The sequence below is a fragment of the Pangasianodon hypophthalmus genome, chromosome 8, assembly GCF_027358585.1.
Source record: "Pangasianodon hypophthalmus isolate fPanHyp1 chromosome 8, fPanHyp1.pri, whole genome shotgun sequence".
In the NCBI taxonomy this organism is placed as follows: domain Eukaryota; kingdom Metazoa; phylum Chordata; class Actinopteri; order Siluriformes; family Pangasiidae; genus Pangasianodon; species Pangasianodon hypophthalmus.
This window is the reverse complement of record NC_069717.1, coordinates 27725625-27741243: the sequence shown is the minus strand read 5'-3', so window position 1 is coordinate 27741243 and position 15619 is coordinate 27725625. Positions and strand designations below refer to the sequence as shown.

General features: G+C 39.1%; 1 protein-coding gene across 1 annotated transcript; it reads right to left on the bottom strand.

Annotated features, from left to right (window-relative positions):
• Positions 1 to 1044: 1044 nt before the first annotated feature.
• On the bottom strand, positions 1045 to 15361 carry ube2d4 (ubiquitin-conjugating enzyme E2D 4 (putative)). Its single transcript, XM_026945829.3, has 7 exons — positions 15103 to 15361; positions 9265 to 9328; positions 9102 to 9133; positions 7500 to 7577; positions 7253 to 7358; positions 6937 to 7030; positions 1045 to 6519 (listed from the first exon to the last, which is right to left on the bottom strand). Exons 1-7 carry the CDS (start codon positions 15124 to 15126, stop codon positions 6474 to 6476), a joined length of 444 nt encoding a protein of 147 aa, XP_026801630.1. The 5' UTR covers positions 15127 to 15361; the 3' UTR covers positions 1045 to 6473.
• Between the last annotated feature and the right edge of the window lie 258 nt (positions 15362 to 15619).

Below are 15619 nucleotides of genomic sequence, written 5' to 3'. Positions count from 1 at the left end.
TGTATCCAAGCTAAATATGAGAAGAAAGCAGAATATTTGACAGAAATGGAAAGAAATATTTGACATTCAGTGACTGGTTTCACATGCACATGAGTCAGATTCAAACATTAAGATTTATTTGTACTTTTAGGTTTTTTTTAAAGCTTTTTTTTTTTTTAGTACTGCAGTAATGTTATCTATAAAGAGGTCAATCATTTCCAAATCTGCAGTGTCAACGTTTTTCTTCCTTCCCTCTTTATAAATTTCATATTCGAAATTTCCTCCTGTTTGTTTGTTTCTTTTTTTATCATTTATTCACATCCATATAGACATGTTACAGGATGTCACGTCTTGCACTGGGGGGAAAAACTGCCTGCAGATTAGGAGAAAATATTTCCATGTTTTCCACAACAGATGCTCTAGAAAGGGTCTTGAACATATTTATCTGGTTTACTTCTTCCTCAGGTGGCGTAGATGTCTATTACAGGTGTTACAGAGTGTCTACACGTGTCCTTAAGTTAACTGTAATGTTTAAGAAGTGACATTACATAATGAAAAAAACGACACCGTTCAAAAATGTGGTTTAAAACGTTTCCGGAGTTGTTTAAACTATGGCTGAATTTACGTTTCCTCATATTAACATGTCCTTGTGCTAGCTAAAACAAGCAGGAAGCTAATGCTGGCCTTAGTGACCACCTATTTATTACGAATGTTGGAGAAAAAGAAAAAAAAAGATTCAATTGTTTAAGAAAAATGAAGATTCAGAATAAAAAAAAAAAAGCCTTAACACTATGATATCAAATGTAAGAAATGTCTTAAATGATTTTAAGCTGTAAAATGTCACTTGTGATAAATGAAGACTTTGACATTAACAAAACTGAAGCCATTAAACATGCTGTACATACATTGTGTGTAGTGGGGAAGTTGTGTACATGGATTTATTTGTTTTCACTAAACTATTTCTTTTTAATATTTCTAATCTATTGGCTGAAATTGCTCAGAACCCGTACGTATGAACTATCCACACACCAGGACTCCAACATGAAGTAAATCCAGGAGAAAGTATAAAACCCAAAGGAGCTTTATTCACTAATGCCAACACCTCCGAGGTTAGTTTCAGCAGTTCTGAGAGCTCGAGGAGAACGTTGCTCCGGCTAACACGAGTGTTCAGCGTAAAACACGTAGCCAGGAGAGGTTAGCATGGTTCAGTGTGAGTGTGTGTATGTGTGTGAGTGTGAGTGTGTGAGAGAGAGAGTGTGAGTGTGTGTCCACTGCAGCACTCTCCTGCCAAAAGTCTTCAGAGGGCAAAAGCAAAACGTTACAGTACAGTTCTGGTTGGATGGTTAAGGCTAGATTTGACTGAGGATGATGATGATGATGATGATGATGAGAGGCGAGAACTTGGAGCATGGAGAAGAAGATCCCTGATAAGGTTGTACGAAGAGTGCAAAGTGTGTCCGTACTGATCCGTTCCAGCGCTGTTTCGAGGTCCAAAACCCAGGCAGAGAGGAACACGTCATGTCACATGATGTCACGTCACATGATGTCACGTCACATGACATCTCGTCACGTTATGACTGACCGTAGTTTCGTAGTGGATAGTGATGACAAATAAATAGCAAATACATAAATAAATAACTTCAACAACAATAAAAACTATAAAACCAGGGCTAGCAATGACAAAGTGCAGTCTTGTGAGAACAAAATTTCAAGTTCACTAACTGGGGAGGAAAAAAAAAAAAAAAGAAGCAGCAAACAATCCAGACAGAAGCAGCGTTTAGAGGATACATTCAGAAACACTCCAGAAAAAAGCGTACAGGAAGTTCACCAGTGAGTTAACTCCGAAGGCACACTCTTACAAACATTAAGGTTAAATCCAGAACTCTAAAACGGTCGTGTCCTTCTAGCACACACACATGATCACTCGAGCAGTTTGAATTTTTAGATGTACGCTAGACAGCAAAAAGTTTGTGCACCCCCGACCATCCCATTCCAGATTTATTCCCCTCTGTGTTTGCTGTTGTAATAAGCTCCACTCTTCTGGGAAGCTTTCCACTAGATGTTGGAGCGTGGCTGTGGGGATTTGTGTTCATTCAGCTACAAGAGCATTAGTGAGGTCAGGCGCTGATGTTGGGATGTCGAGGAGGTCTGGGGTTCAGTCGGTGTTCCAGTTCATCCCAAAGGTGTTCAGTGGGGTTGAGGTCAGGGCTCTGTGCAGGACACTCGAGTTCTTCCACTCCAACCTTCACACACCATGTCTTCATGGAGCTCGCTTTGTGCACAGGGGCATTGTCATGCTGGAACAGGTTTGAGTTCCAGTGAAGGGAAACTGTAAAGCTACAGCGTACAAACACATTCTAGACAATTGTGTGCTTCTAAGTTTTGTGGCAACAGTTTGGAAAAGAACCACATATGGGTGTGATGGTCAGGGGAGCACATACTTTTGTCCGTATAGTGTAGTCATTGAGTTGAATAGCTTTATTCGACTATCCTATTCAGCTTTCAGGGCTGGTTATTAGTGTTAATTAATAGAATACATTAGAAATGAACAACTTTACATTAAGGCCCTTCTCACAAAAATATTGATGTGACCCGGGCGGAGTTTGAGTTTAACACCACCGCGCTAGACGATCCCTCAAAGTCTCAGAGCGAACGCTTAAATATCCAAAGCTCCCTTGAGGAACCCTCTTTTCCTAAGAGTGTATATGATGCACAAAGCCAGGCGGTTATGATGGCGTACAACTCACAAGTTTACATACGGTATGTGGTGCTAAACGTTATACAGCAGGCGGCCCTTTGGAAAAAACATGACTTACAGTGTTTTCCCACTTGCTCAGGATTCATTCATTCCCAAATCCACAGAAAACTCGAGACCACGTTCTTATTGGTTCTTCCAGTCGTGTCATTAATATTCGGCAGTGGGCTGAACAACACCCCTTTTTCTCTTCAGAAGATGTTTAGCCACAAAGGTTGTAACGGGACACACGTTTTGTGCGACGTTTTCGTGTTCAGAACACCACAAAAGGTGTCGTCGTTGCAGTAACCGCATGACGTGTCCAACCAAAACCAATCAACAGCAAGCCTCGGGAGTGGAAGGCTTTCCTCTTTGCCTACATGTGAACCCCAGACTACCATCGATTTTAAGGTTTTGCTCTTGACCAAACATCTCGAAATCTGGTCATTGTGCTAACATAACGACGAGTTATTCAACCCCAGACCATCATCATCAGGTGGACCGGAGATTGAGACAGCGTTCACGCGTCAGCAAATTGTGCCTTATTCTCAGTGAAAGCTCAGGTTTTGCGGGAAAAAATAAAACAAAAAGCACAAACTCCAAGTATTTTGGTATTCTGCTTACCAAACACCATCATATTCCAGTTCCTGGATTTGATGAGGAGAAAAAAAAACAAAACAAAACAATGCACCGACCAACAGAAACCCAATATATTTACTAAATCAATTACTAAGCTAAGCTAATTCACAAATTCAGTCTATTGTAACGGATATGATCGATTAGTTGCTAAACGTTATTCAGAGAGAATGCAGGGAGAATAGAGTCGAATAGAGAAAAGATCCAAGTAATAATAAACATACTTCAGCCATCATCAGCTAACCACCGAACGGTAACTTGATAAATGAAGAAATTAGTCGATTTGACGTGAATAGCTGTCTCGATTTCTTGTACAACACCAAATAGTTCTGAGCTACAGATAAAACTCGGACCGACGTGTTTTTCAACAGCAACATGTAAACGTAGCATGGTTTTTTTTTCCCTCCCTTGCTTCAGGAGATCAGAAACATGATCCTATATTCAAACTAGCAGAAAACACGTTGCTCGTATCTCTTGTGGGCGTGTAGTGATTGCTACCGTTGTCGCTGGTGGCTGTGCTAGGCTTTGTATTAGCTTTGATTAGCCAAGCACCCTAACTGCACTAGCTACATACACTCATCAGAGGCACCAACCATTTGTCGCTTTACAGCATCATCGTTGTATCATAATGTGCAAAGAATTGACAAAATCAAGCTGTCACTTGGCTCAGTGTTCTTCACATACAGAGAAAATAAACGGATGCTTGCTAGCGTGAACGAAAGAATGGGAGACTCGAGTGGAAGCTTATTGTTGGGACTAAACCCAGAGAACCCCATCATCAAAGTTCACCGTCCACTTCAGAGGTACCTCGGGTTTAATAAGGGCTTAAAAACCAAAACACAGGAAACCTCAGTCCACACCTTGTGCTGCTCACACGACATCTACACTCAGTCACTAAGCTAGTATAGAACATTAGCGGCTATTTGTTACTAAAGATTACGCTCTCGCTCGGATTCGATATAAATCACGCTCCAAAGAGCAGCACTTTAGACTGAAAAAAAGGTGGAGTTTGTATATTCACAGTCCTGCTTTAGCTACCGTATTGCTCCGAGAGGTTTTCAACAAGCAAACGTGCTGAATTTTACGGACGAACGTACGAAAATTGGCCTCGATTCCCCCCCTCCCCCCTCCCAAATAAAAGACAACACTCACCTAAACATATACTGTGATAACATGCATATGTGGTTTTAGGGCTATAAAATCTGCATGAGGTGGGAAACGGGAGAGGATGAGGACTTGGCTTGGGTGTTATACGACCATTCTTAACCCTGTAATGAGAAACATGGGTTAAGGGCAACATTCACACACCAAAAAAAAAAACAAACAAACAGCCAAAACCACTTCAGAAAATAAAGCACAAGTTGTCCTTGTTATACTGAGTCAGTTCTCTCATACATACATTTCTACCATACACACTCAAGACGTATAACAAAATACGGTCGTATCACATTGTATGGAATCTGTGCGTCCCGTTTAATCCGTTTTGGAATCATTAAAACGTTCGCTTCACTGCAAATTAAACATGGATCGTTTCATGAATTCAAATCGCTGTGTGTGTTTACATGCACGCTAACAATACGATATAGTGTTGTTGTAGTTCGTCTCCTCCGTTTTCTCCCCAATTTGCGTTTGGCCAATTCCCGCCCACCAGCTTTCCCCGATCATGAGACAGCTACCAAACAGGAAGGATGAAGACTAACATGTGCTTCCTCTGAGACACATGAAGCCAGACAACCGCATCTTTTCAAGCGCTATCTGCCCTCTTCCACATACACGACCTCACAGATGCCTGCGATTGGCTAGTGTCATTGTGATTGACAGAGGAGACAGAGTAAGCCCCTCCCGTCCAGAGAGCACGGATAAATTTGCTCTCTTGTATTCCTGGCGCCTTCGGGATTCCAAAACAGAATCAATAATCGACGTCCTTTATGCTGGTTTCCGAAAAAGACGGATTTTTATCTCGGAAATACATGATGCGTGTTAAATATCACCATGTACCGTATCTTTCTTTTTCTGTTTTTTTCATCCAAAATGTATGAACTTTATTATTATTATTATTATTATTATTATTATTACCACTAGAGACTTAACAGAAAACAATGTTCTGTGAAGTTTCCCAATGTTAAAAACCCCCGAAATTATATATATTTTAAAAAATGTGGCGGTTTAGATTAGATGAGATTGTAAAAGCTTTGACGTCATGCGTTTAGAATGAAATCTGATTACTGCAGACAGAGTTTTTCCATTACCAGATTACTGAAGTGCATGTAAACACACTGGATTCCCAGAAATGTGATATATCTTTTTTTCTTTTTACCAGGTTTTATGCATCGTAACACACGAATTAATAGTAATTGATAGCAATTAACTGACATTTTATATTTTTTATATAACACGAAAATGGGAAATTAGCAAAACAAAAATGTAAAACAGGGTTCCTTTGAATAATCGGGATTAAACGGGACATGCACGTATACTCCTGAGTCCTGTCCTGGCTTCTCTAATACAGACGTACTGCTTTATTATTTAGTTTTAACATTCAATAAACAAAATCTCGCTTAATAAAGAAGAGGTTCCGCTTGAAGAGGAACCGTCGTGTTGTTAATACTGTAATGGTTTATGAAGCGTACCGTGCCCCTGAGTGTAAACTGTTAGGAACAAAAAAAAAAAAAAAAAAAAAAAAATCAACCACACGCGCGATCTGTACAGAAAATGCCCGGAGACGGTGTGTACGTGAGCGAAGCCTTTCGCCTGCATCTCCGGTGTTCAGCGACCCAAGACACTGAGAAACACTCCGAAACAATATGTCACAAAAGTAAGTCAGAAAAGTCTAATTTCCCGGGTTTGTGGTTTTCCCGAGTGTTTTCCAAGCTGTGCGGAATTCCGGGCGCGGCTCTGAGATAACGGCGCACAGCCGGTGTGCGGTGGTGTTCTCGGGTCTCTCCGCTCTCTCTGCTTCCTCCCAGTCAAAGTGTCGGTGTTGATCCATATCTAACCCTCTCTCTCTCTCTCTCTCTCTCTCTCTCGCTCGCTCTTTCGTTCTCCTCGCGTTTAAAAAAGTTAAAACAGGTTCCTCTGTGCGTTCGCTCTCTGCGCCGTGTTTGTGCAGACGTACGCACTCCTCTCACATGGCGTACTTTTGCGTCCATTCTCTCGCTAGTCTGTTGTACCTGGAGGAAGGAAAACGAGAAGAGAAACATTCGCTCATTACAAGGACAATACGTAAGGAATAAATCACTTAAGGCGTGCTGTAATAGGAAAATAATCAACAGCGGCATGGTGTGATAAAGCGGAGTCACTGATTATTTTCCATTAACTGCATGTTCCTGAGGGTTTTATTCCTTTTATTGCACAGAAATTTGCCAATGATTATCATTAGTGGAGCATCTTCTGTACATGTCCCTGTGAATGAGCTGTTACTATGGTAACGATAACGCATTAGCACGTGCGCATTAATTTAAAGCTGTGATTTGGTTTACAGCCAGAACCGTTCTGGTGTCAGCCACCTGTATATACTGTACCCAGTATATACCCACAGTGTGTCTTATATAATGTATTTAAACAGATTCAGCACACGTCTCACTCACTTTTCTCTGTCGGCTTTGTACGTGTGTGCGATCTCGGGCACTAGAGGGTCGTCAGGGTTCGGGTCACATAACAGGGAACAGATGGAGAGCAGAACTGCAAGACAGGAACAATGTTAACATCGTCGCACTTACATAACCTCAGACTCCTCAAACGGGAGTCTCATGACTACAACAATGACGAAGAAATATTTCTTAAGGGTGTCAATAGTTTTGCAACATTCTTACATACTTTTGAAGGGGGAAAAAAAACAACAATCAGTGTTTTATACAATTTATACAAACGAAGGGTGCCAATAATTGTGGAGCAAACGCTTACCTTTCGATACAGTGAGTGCAGGAGACCACTGCGAGCGCAGGATATCGAGGCAGATGCTGCCGTTACTGTTGATGTTGGGATGGTAGATTTTTGTCGTGAATGCGACCTGTGAACGAACGTACGCAAAAATTAGAGCACAATAAACACCGATTCATATCGGACACATCATGTCTTCATTTAGGACCTCGTTTAATTCCATCTTAACAAGCGTTTCAAACCACACTGACTGAGGTATTACACGACTCACCTTGGGAGGTTTAAAGGGGTAGTCTGTGGGGAAGTGGATGGTGAGGAAGAAGACGCCACCTTGGTAAGGACTGTCGTTCTGAAAGAGAACAAAAACAATAAATCTACCAGCACAGGTTTAAATACTGTAATATTACAGTCACTGCATGGAAATATAACACAACACTGCTCCAGTGAAGGAGGCGTGGCCTCAGTTTGTCAGTCACAGTGAAGGAGGTGTGGCTTCTGCATGTCAGTCACAGTGAAGGAGGTGTGGCCTTTGTGTATCAGTCATAGTAAAGGAGGTGTGGCCTTTGTGTATCAGTCATAGTAAAGGAGGTGTGGCCTTTGTGTATCAGTCATAGTAAAGGAGGTGTGGCCTTTGTGTATCAGTCATAGTAAAGGAGGTGTGGCCTTTGTGTATCGGTCATAGTAAAGGAGGTGTGGCCTTTGTGTATCAGTCATAGTAAAGGAGGTGTGGCCTTTGTGTATCAGTCATAGTAAAGGAGGTGTGGCCTTTGTGTATCGGTCATAGTAAAGGAGGTGTGGCCTTTGTGTATCGGTCATAGTAAAGGAGGTGTGGCCTTTGTGTATCGGTCATAGTAAAGGAGGTGTGGCCTTTGTGTATCGGTCATAGTAAAGGAGGTGTGGCCTTTGTGTATCAGTCATAGTAAAGGAGGTGTGGCTTTTGTGTATTGGTCATAGTAATGGAGGTGTGGCCTTTGTGTATTGGTCATAGTAATGGAGGTGTGGCCTTTGTGTATCAGTCAAAGTAATGGAGGTGTGACCTTTGTGTATCAGTCATAGTAATGGAGGTGTGGCCTTTGTGTATCAGCCATAGTAATGGAGGTGTGGCCTTTGTGTATCGGTCATAGTAATGGAGGTGTGGCCTTTGTGTATAAGTCAAAGTAATGGAGGTGTGGCCTTTGTGTATTGGTCATAGTAATGGAGGTGTGGCCTTTGTGTATTGGTCATAGTAATGGAGGTGTGGCCTTTGTGTATCAGTCAAAGTAATGGAGGTGTGACCTTTGTGTATCAGTCATAGTAATGGAGGTGTGGCCTTTGTGTATCAGCCATAGTAATGGAGGTGTGACCTTTGTGTATAAGTCAAAGTAATGGAGGTGTGGCCTTTGTGTATCGGTCATAGTAATGGAGGTGTGGCCTTTGTGTATCAGCCATAGTAATGGAGGTGTGGCCTTTGTGTATCAGTCAAAGTAATGGAGGTGTGACCTTTGTGTATAAGTCAAAGTAATGGAGGTGTGGCCTTTGTGTATTGGTCACAGTGAAGGAGGCATGGCCTATGTGTCTGCTTGTCACAGTGAAGGAGGCGTGGTCTATGTGTCTGTTTGTCACAGTGAAGGAGGCGTGGCCTCTGTGTCTGTTTGTCACAGTGAAGGAGGCGTGGCCTATGTGTCTGTTTGTCACAGTGAAGGAGGCGTGGCCTCTGTGCACATCCACTTCAGTAATGGGTCATTAGGTTTGTTCTTGTATTAGACCAATAAACCACTACAAAAAGGAGGTTTAATTATAAAAATAATATTTATGTGCATTGTGGCATAGGTCAAAATCTAAGAATATAAAATGTAAATTGAGAAAAGCTATAAGGAGAAAAATACGAACTCACCGGCCCCATTATCGTAGCTTGCCAGTGAAACACTGAAAACAAGAGAAAACAACACGATTACAATTTCTACACACTTCATAGCCAATGTGTTTAATAAAAGTGGATGTTTCATGTTTTAATGAAGGAATTCATATAAAGTTTGACTGATGAATTGACTGCTCACAGTCTTCTCCCACTGGTCCGGCTGAACACTGGGCAGGAGGATCCCTCTGTAGATCCGTCAGCTCCTGTGGAGAAAAAAAAAATATTAAGAACACAAACATCTCCTGGTGCTCAATCAGAGCATTCAGGTCTTTCCAGAACCTTCAAGAACGGGATCTCAGATTACTCAACACGTTCTAGCCAACAACTAATTCATGCCAAAAAGCGGCACAAAAATAGAAACTGAAAGAGCGTGAGTGGATGAGTATGCACCGCTAAAAATAAATACCATGAACAAATCACCTTCAGAGTTAGACACGCTAATTTGGTATGACCACAACTTCAGCGCTGAAGTAAATGAAATCACCACGCATCCCTTAGCTATTAAAAATACACACTCCTGCCAAACGTGCTTGAAAAGTTCGACAAAAAATAAATAAATGAGACTTTCAGAGAACCGGTTTAGAAAGTTCTCAAAGAATGGTCTGTTTCTGTTGATGTGTAAAATAATTACGCAAACAAGTTCTAAAAATATCTCTAAAAAAACAAGCTCCAAATAACTTTTCCAGTTATTCCTCATGCAACACAAGCCATGAATCAGCTCTAAAAGTATTGGCACCCTCAGTAAAGATGGGTTTCAAAAGGTTGTGGGGGGTTAATTTGCTCAAGCTCACACTGAAAACAATACGCAAATATAGCCTTTAAGTGCAAAAGATTTATTCTAAGAAGTTTTTAAAAACTCTTATCATAAAACATGTGTCACAGTTATTGGCACCCCGTCTCGTGTTTGTGGTCTTGTTAAACAGGAAGTCATGGGTGACCTCTTTAGAGTCCCTGAACACGTAGATGAAATGAAACAAGTAGAATATAAATGGGGACGTGCTTCAGTTACATCATGTTCAGAATTCTAGAGGTGCCAATAACTGAATAGATATATAGATAGATAGATAGATAGATAGGTAGTTGGTCAGACAGATATAGATAGATAGATAGATAGATAGATATACAGACAGACACAAACAGCTAGAAGGGAGATAGACAGAGAGATAGACAGAGAGAGAGACGGAGGGTATCAGGGTGTAACTGCAGTGTACTATAGTAATAACTGTAAATGTATCAAGGTGAGTAACGTTTCTAGAGAAACAGGACATTTAAAAAAAATTTAATGTTAATAATAATAATAATAATAATAATAACCTAATAATAAATTAACTCCAATTGAAAGTTAGATTCCTTTGATATCTAATCTGCTGTGTGATGAACATTGAGAAGGTATTACTCGGAGAATACTCCGGTTTACTCTGTACGCTGTGTGATGAACATTGAGAAGGCGTTACTTGAAGTGTACTCGGGTTTACTCTGTACGCTGTGTGATGTGGAGTGTACTCGGGTTTACTCTGTACGCTGTGTGATGAACATTGAGAAGGCGTTACTTGAAGTGTACTCGGGTTTACTCTGTACGCTGTGTGATGTGGAGTGTACACGGATTTACTCTGTACGCTGTGTGATGTGGAGTGTACACGGATTTACTCTGTACGCTGTGTGATGTGGAGTGTACTCGGGTTTACTCTGTACGCTGTGTGATGTGGAGTGTACTCTGGTTTACTCTGTACGCTGTGTGATGAACGTTGAGAAGGCGTTACTCGGAGTGTACTCGGGTTTACTCTGTACGCTGTGTGATGTGGAGTGTACTCTGGTTTACTCTGTACGCTGTGTGATGAACATTGAGAAGGCGTTACTTAAAGTGTACTCGGGTTTACTCTGTACGCTGTGTGATGTGGAGTGTACTCGGATTTACTCTGTACGCTGTGTGATGTGGAGAGTATTCCAGTTTACTCTGTACGCTGTGTGATGAACGTTAAGAAGGTGTTACTCAGAGAGTACTCGGGTTTACTCTGTATGCTGTGTGATGTGGAGTGTAGGCGTTACTCGGAGTGTACTCGGGTTTACGCTGTACGCTGTGTGATGTGGAGTGTACTCTGGTTTACTCTGTACGCTGTGTGATGAACATTGAGAAGGCGTTACTTAAAGTGTACTCGGGTTTACTCTGTACGCTGTGTGATGTGGAGTGTACTCCAGTTTACTCTGTACGCTGTGTGATGAACATTGAGAAGGTATTACTCGGAGTGTACTCGGGTTTACTCTGTACGCTGTGTGATGAACGTTGAGAAGGCATTACTCGGAGAGTACTCCGGTTTACTCTGTATGCTGTGTGATGAACGTTGAGAAGGCATTATTCGGAGTGTACTCCGGTTTACTCTGTATGCTGTGTGATGTGGAGTGTAGGCGTTACTCGGAGAGTACTCCGGTTTACTCTGTATGCTGTGTGATGAACGTTGAGAAGGCATTACTCGGAGTGTACTCCGGTTTACTCTGTATGCTGTGTGATGTGGAGTGTAGGCGTTACTCGGAGAGTACTCCGGTTTACTCTGTATGCTGTGTGATGAACGTTGAGAAGGCGTTACCCGGAGAGTACTCCGGTTTACTCTGTACGCTGTGTGATGAACGTTGAGAAGGCGTTACTCGGAGAGTACTCGGGTTTACTCTGTATGCTGTGTGATGAACGTTGAGAAGGCGTTACTCGGAGAGTACTCGGGTTTACTCTGTATGCTGTGTGATGAACGTTGAGAAGGCGTTACTCGGAGAGTACTCGGGTTTACTCTGTATGCTGTGTGATGAACGTTGAGAAGGCGTTACTCGGAGAGTACTCGGGTTTACTCTGTATGCTGTGTGATGAACGTTGAGAAGGCGTTACCCGGAGAGTACTCCGGTTTACTCTGTATGCTGTGTGATGAACGTTGAGAAGGCATTACTCGGAGTGTACTCGGGTTTACTCTGTACGCTGTGGAGCTTAGAGCCTGAGTCACTGCTCCAGAAAAGGCTTCTCTAAAGTTAGCAGTGAGAGTTCGCCAGCTGTCTGTTACAAAAAACTCCTCAATAACTCTCCACTCGAGCGTCTACACTCACCTCCTGCCTACACTGTCAACATACAAACTATCAATATTAAATAATAAATATTAATAATACAAATATTCTACATTATCAGAAGGAAAGGCAAAGCTAGAACTAATGTGTAGAGTACTTTACAAATCTACATGACTACATTTTATTATTTTATTATTTATTTTTGTTTTTATTTTATTTCCATTTTCGTTGGTGAAGATGTTTTAAGTGGTGGGCAGTCAGATTAGAAAAATAAAGAAAATATATTAAAATGGCGTCACCTCTAAATTGATTGGCACCTTTCAAGAGAACGGGCAAAAATACAACTATCAAATAAACATTTTTCTTCTTTTTCTCCTTTTCCCCTCCTTTCCTCAGCTAATTTTAGTCATTGGCAATTCCTATCCACAGTAATTATATTATTTTTAAATTACTCTCAGCCTCCAAAAATAATTAAATAAATAAAAATTCAGGCCCGTGTGACAGTTTAAACCCCACTTCCCCAAGCACACTCGCAATTTTTTTCTCATTTTGGTTTGTTTCCTTGAGCCCGTGAAATTATCCCCAACTTCATCTTTTTTTTTTTTTACACCAACCCTGAGTATAAATATGATGTTGCACACCTGTAAAATCCCTTTGTTATTCCTTAGTATTTGTGTTCGTTTTACTAAAGTGTGTTAAGAATCAGTACAAAATGATATTATGTGTAATTACTTAACTAATTTTAAATTAAACATTAAATTATTTTACATTTTTAAAGTATTTTTCAAATATTTAAAATACAAACACATTTTAATATTTTTTTCATAGAAAATCCTTTGGTATTTTTTTTTTTTTTTTTTTTGCTCCTTTTTCCTACAAGTAAACTAACTGTTTATCATCAGTATAAAAACTTTTTTTATTATTATTATTAAAATTTTTATACATTTTAGCATTCTTTCAGTTATTGGTTCCAAAAACAGTTTCACAGCAATACAGTTTTCTGAGATGTCGCTAGTATTGCTCGTATCTTATATTATTTATCACAATATTAATATAATAGAATATAAATAATAATAATATATATATTATACATTCCTATAAAATACTGAACAGATTTTCAGCTTAACTCTGGGTAGAACTATGATGTAGCACACATGGAAAATCCCTTTGATATTCGTTATATCCATTATAATATTCTTGCTCATTTCACTAATTTTATTTTTATCCTTTTAAATTATTTTTTTAAATAAATTTTAACACCCTTTCAGATACCATTTCCTTAAGATACTGAGATGTGGCTGGTATTTTTAATATTTTATTCATTTTATCATTTATTTGCAATATCGATATTACATATAGAAAATAAATACATATACACCATTATACATTATATAAATATTACACATTAAACATATTTTGTGTTTTTTTTAAACATCTTTATATAATATCAATACATTTATATAAAACATTGTACATTATATAAAACAATAAATATTCCGCTTAACCCTGGGTATAAATAAGAGGCTGCAAACATGAAAAATCTTCTTTTGTTGCCTTTTTACTAAAGGATGATGATAAAAAGTACAAAAAAAATTAAATTTTAAATTATTATTCATTTAAATTATTCTTAAAGTACTAAATTTCTTACTAGTTTAAATGACTTTAAAATATTTGAAATCCACTGAGTTATTGATTCCAAAACGTCTGTTATGTCAATACGGGTTTCTGAGATGTCAGTGCCATCCTTAAATATTATAAAATATAAATAATAAATATATAATGTTTATTATTATTATAAATATATACATTTATTAATAAGAATAGTAAAAGTAGTAATAATAAATAACACATATTTCCAGCTTAACCCTGGGTACAAATCAGAGGTTGCACACATGAAAAATTATTTGTTACTCATTAGTATTTTTGATAGTTTTACTAAAAAATTTCGATAAACGGTACAAAAATAACTTTTAAATAATAATTATTAAACTGTTTACCTTTTTAATAATATTTTAAAATTATTTTTCATAACATGGCAGTTTTCTTGAGAAGTCGCTGGTATGGTTAGTATGTAATTTATCAGAATATTGATATTACAGACTATAAATACAACAATATACAACATTGTACATGATTTGTGTGTAAAAATAAATGCAGAATATGATATTAATAGAGACACTGGGCAGATTTTCAGCTCTGATCTGATACTTAGTGCTGTGCAGCTCCACACTGAGCTGATCTGAAGCTTGTTTTAAATGAGGAATGTGTTGAATAAGATGGGAGTGTTGGAGAATTGTGGGATTGAGGTGGTAGGTGATGTGGACAGTGTGGTGAATCTGATAAAAATACCCTCGCTGTCCCACTGGCCCTATTTGTACAGCCTTATATGGCCGCGTCGACATTGAGCGCAGGAGCTCAGTGCGCATGCGCAAACACCATTCGCTCCCATTCACTAGCAAACACTCCTGCACAGGATTTTATTTTTTTTAAATTATCATTATTATTAAGAATTTTTTTTACAATTTTCCCTGTCAGTTTAAATCGACAGATAAGTAAATCATCAGTAAAAGTGTATAAAAGCAGTCAGAATCGTGTGTTATGTGTAAAAAAACGATAAATATCCTCGTCACTCGGTAACCTACAGACAATAACATGAAGTAAGATGATCAAAACCATCTGCTGTGCATTACGGATGACTTAAAATATTTTTTTAAATTTTTATATAAGCACACTGAGAAGATATATTATCATTATAGGAAAAATATTTGTGTTCCGCAAATTGTTAATTCATGATAAAATACTTATATTTGTCAATGTACACACTGAAAACAATAATGGGGCGAAAAACTAGTACCATGTTTTATTATTAATTCTATATAATATTTTAAACATTTGGAAAACTGCACAATGCCGGCCATGAGCATCAGCTACTCACCTTCTGGATCCTTTTCAACGCCATTTGCCTGTTTTTTATTGTTAGCTAGCTGGATAACACTCGCTTTCTCCGTTACAATTCGGCTTATTAACGCGTTATTATGCTTCTCCCGGCTGTAAAAACACCTCTACGAGAGCACAGATCGCAACATTTACGCAGTTTCACAGAAACGACAGAGTAGGATTTCAGTAATTCTTAACCACCTTCTCAAACCTTCACTCTCTGACAGCTTTGCCTAGAGAGCAATGCGCTACTCTCGCGATACTACGCGACAACAAGGCCCTCCGTGATTCCGTTCGCGAGATTTGAAAGTGATGGGAAATGTAGTTCTCTGAATAAACAAACCCGGAAGTGTTTGACTGAAGGATCATAAAGAACGAAAAAGACAGTGTTTCTATTTCGGAGATTCGTTAATTTGACTTACTGATTTCAGTCATATAAGATTATGAGTTTGTTGTTTAGTTTAATGCGAATTTTAATCACCGCGTCACCAGAAATTTTTATCTTTTAATGTAGT

Bases quoted from the DNA above. Each gene is read 5' to 3' on its own strand.
- ube2d4 (XM_026945829.3), bottom strand. From the start codon at position 15,126: ATGGCGTTGAAAAGGATCCAGAAG. The intron at 9,329-15,102 runs GTGAGTAGCTGA...TTTTCTCCACAG, and splicing joins CGTTGAAAAGGATCCAGAAG to GAGCTGACGGATCTACAGAG. The intron at 7,578-9,101 runs GTGAGTTCGTAT...GTTCTCTTTCAG, and splicing joins AAGCTACGATAATGGGGCCG to AACGACAGTCCTTACCAAGG.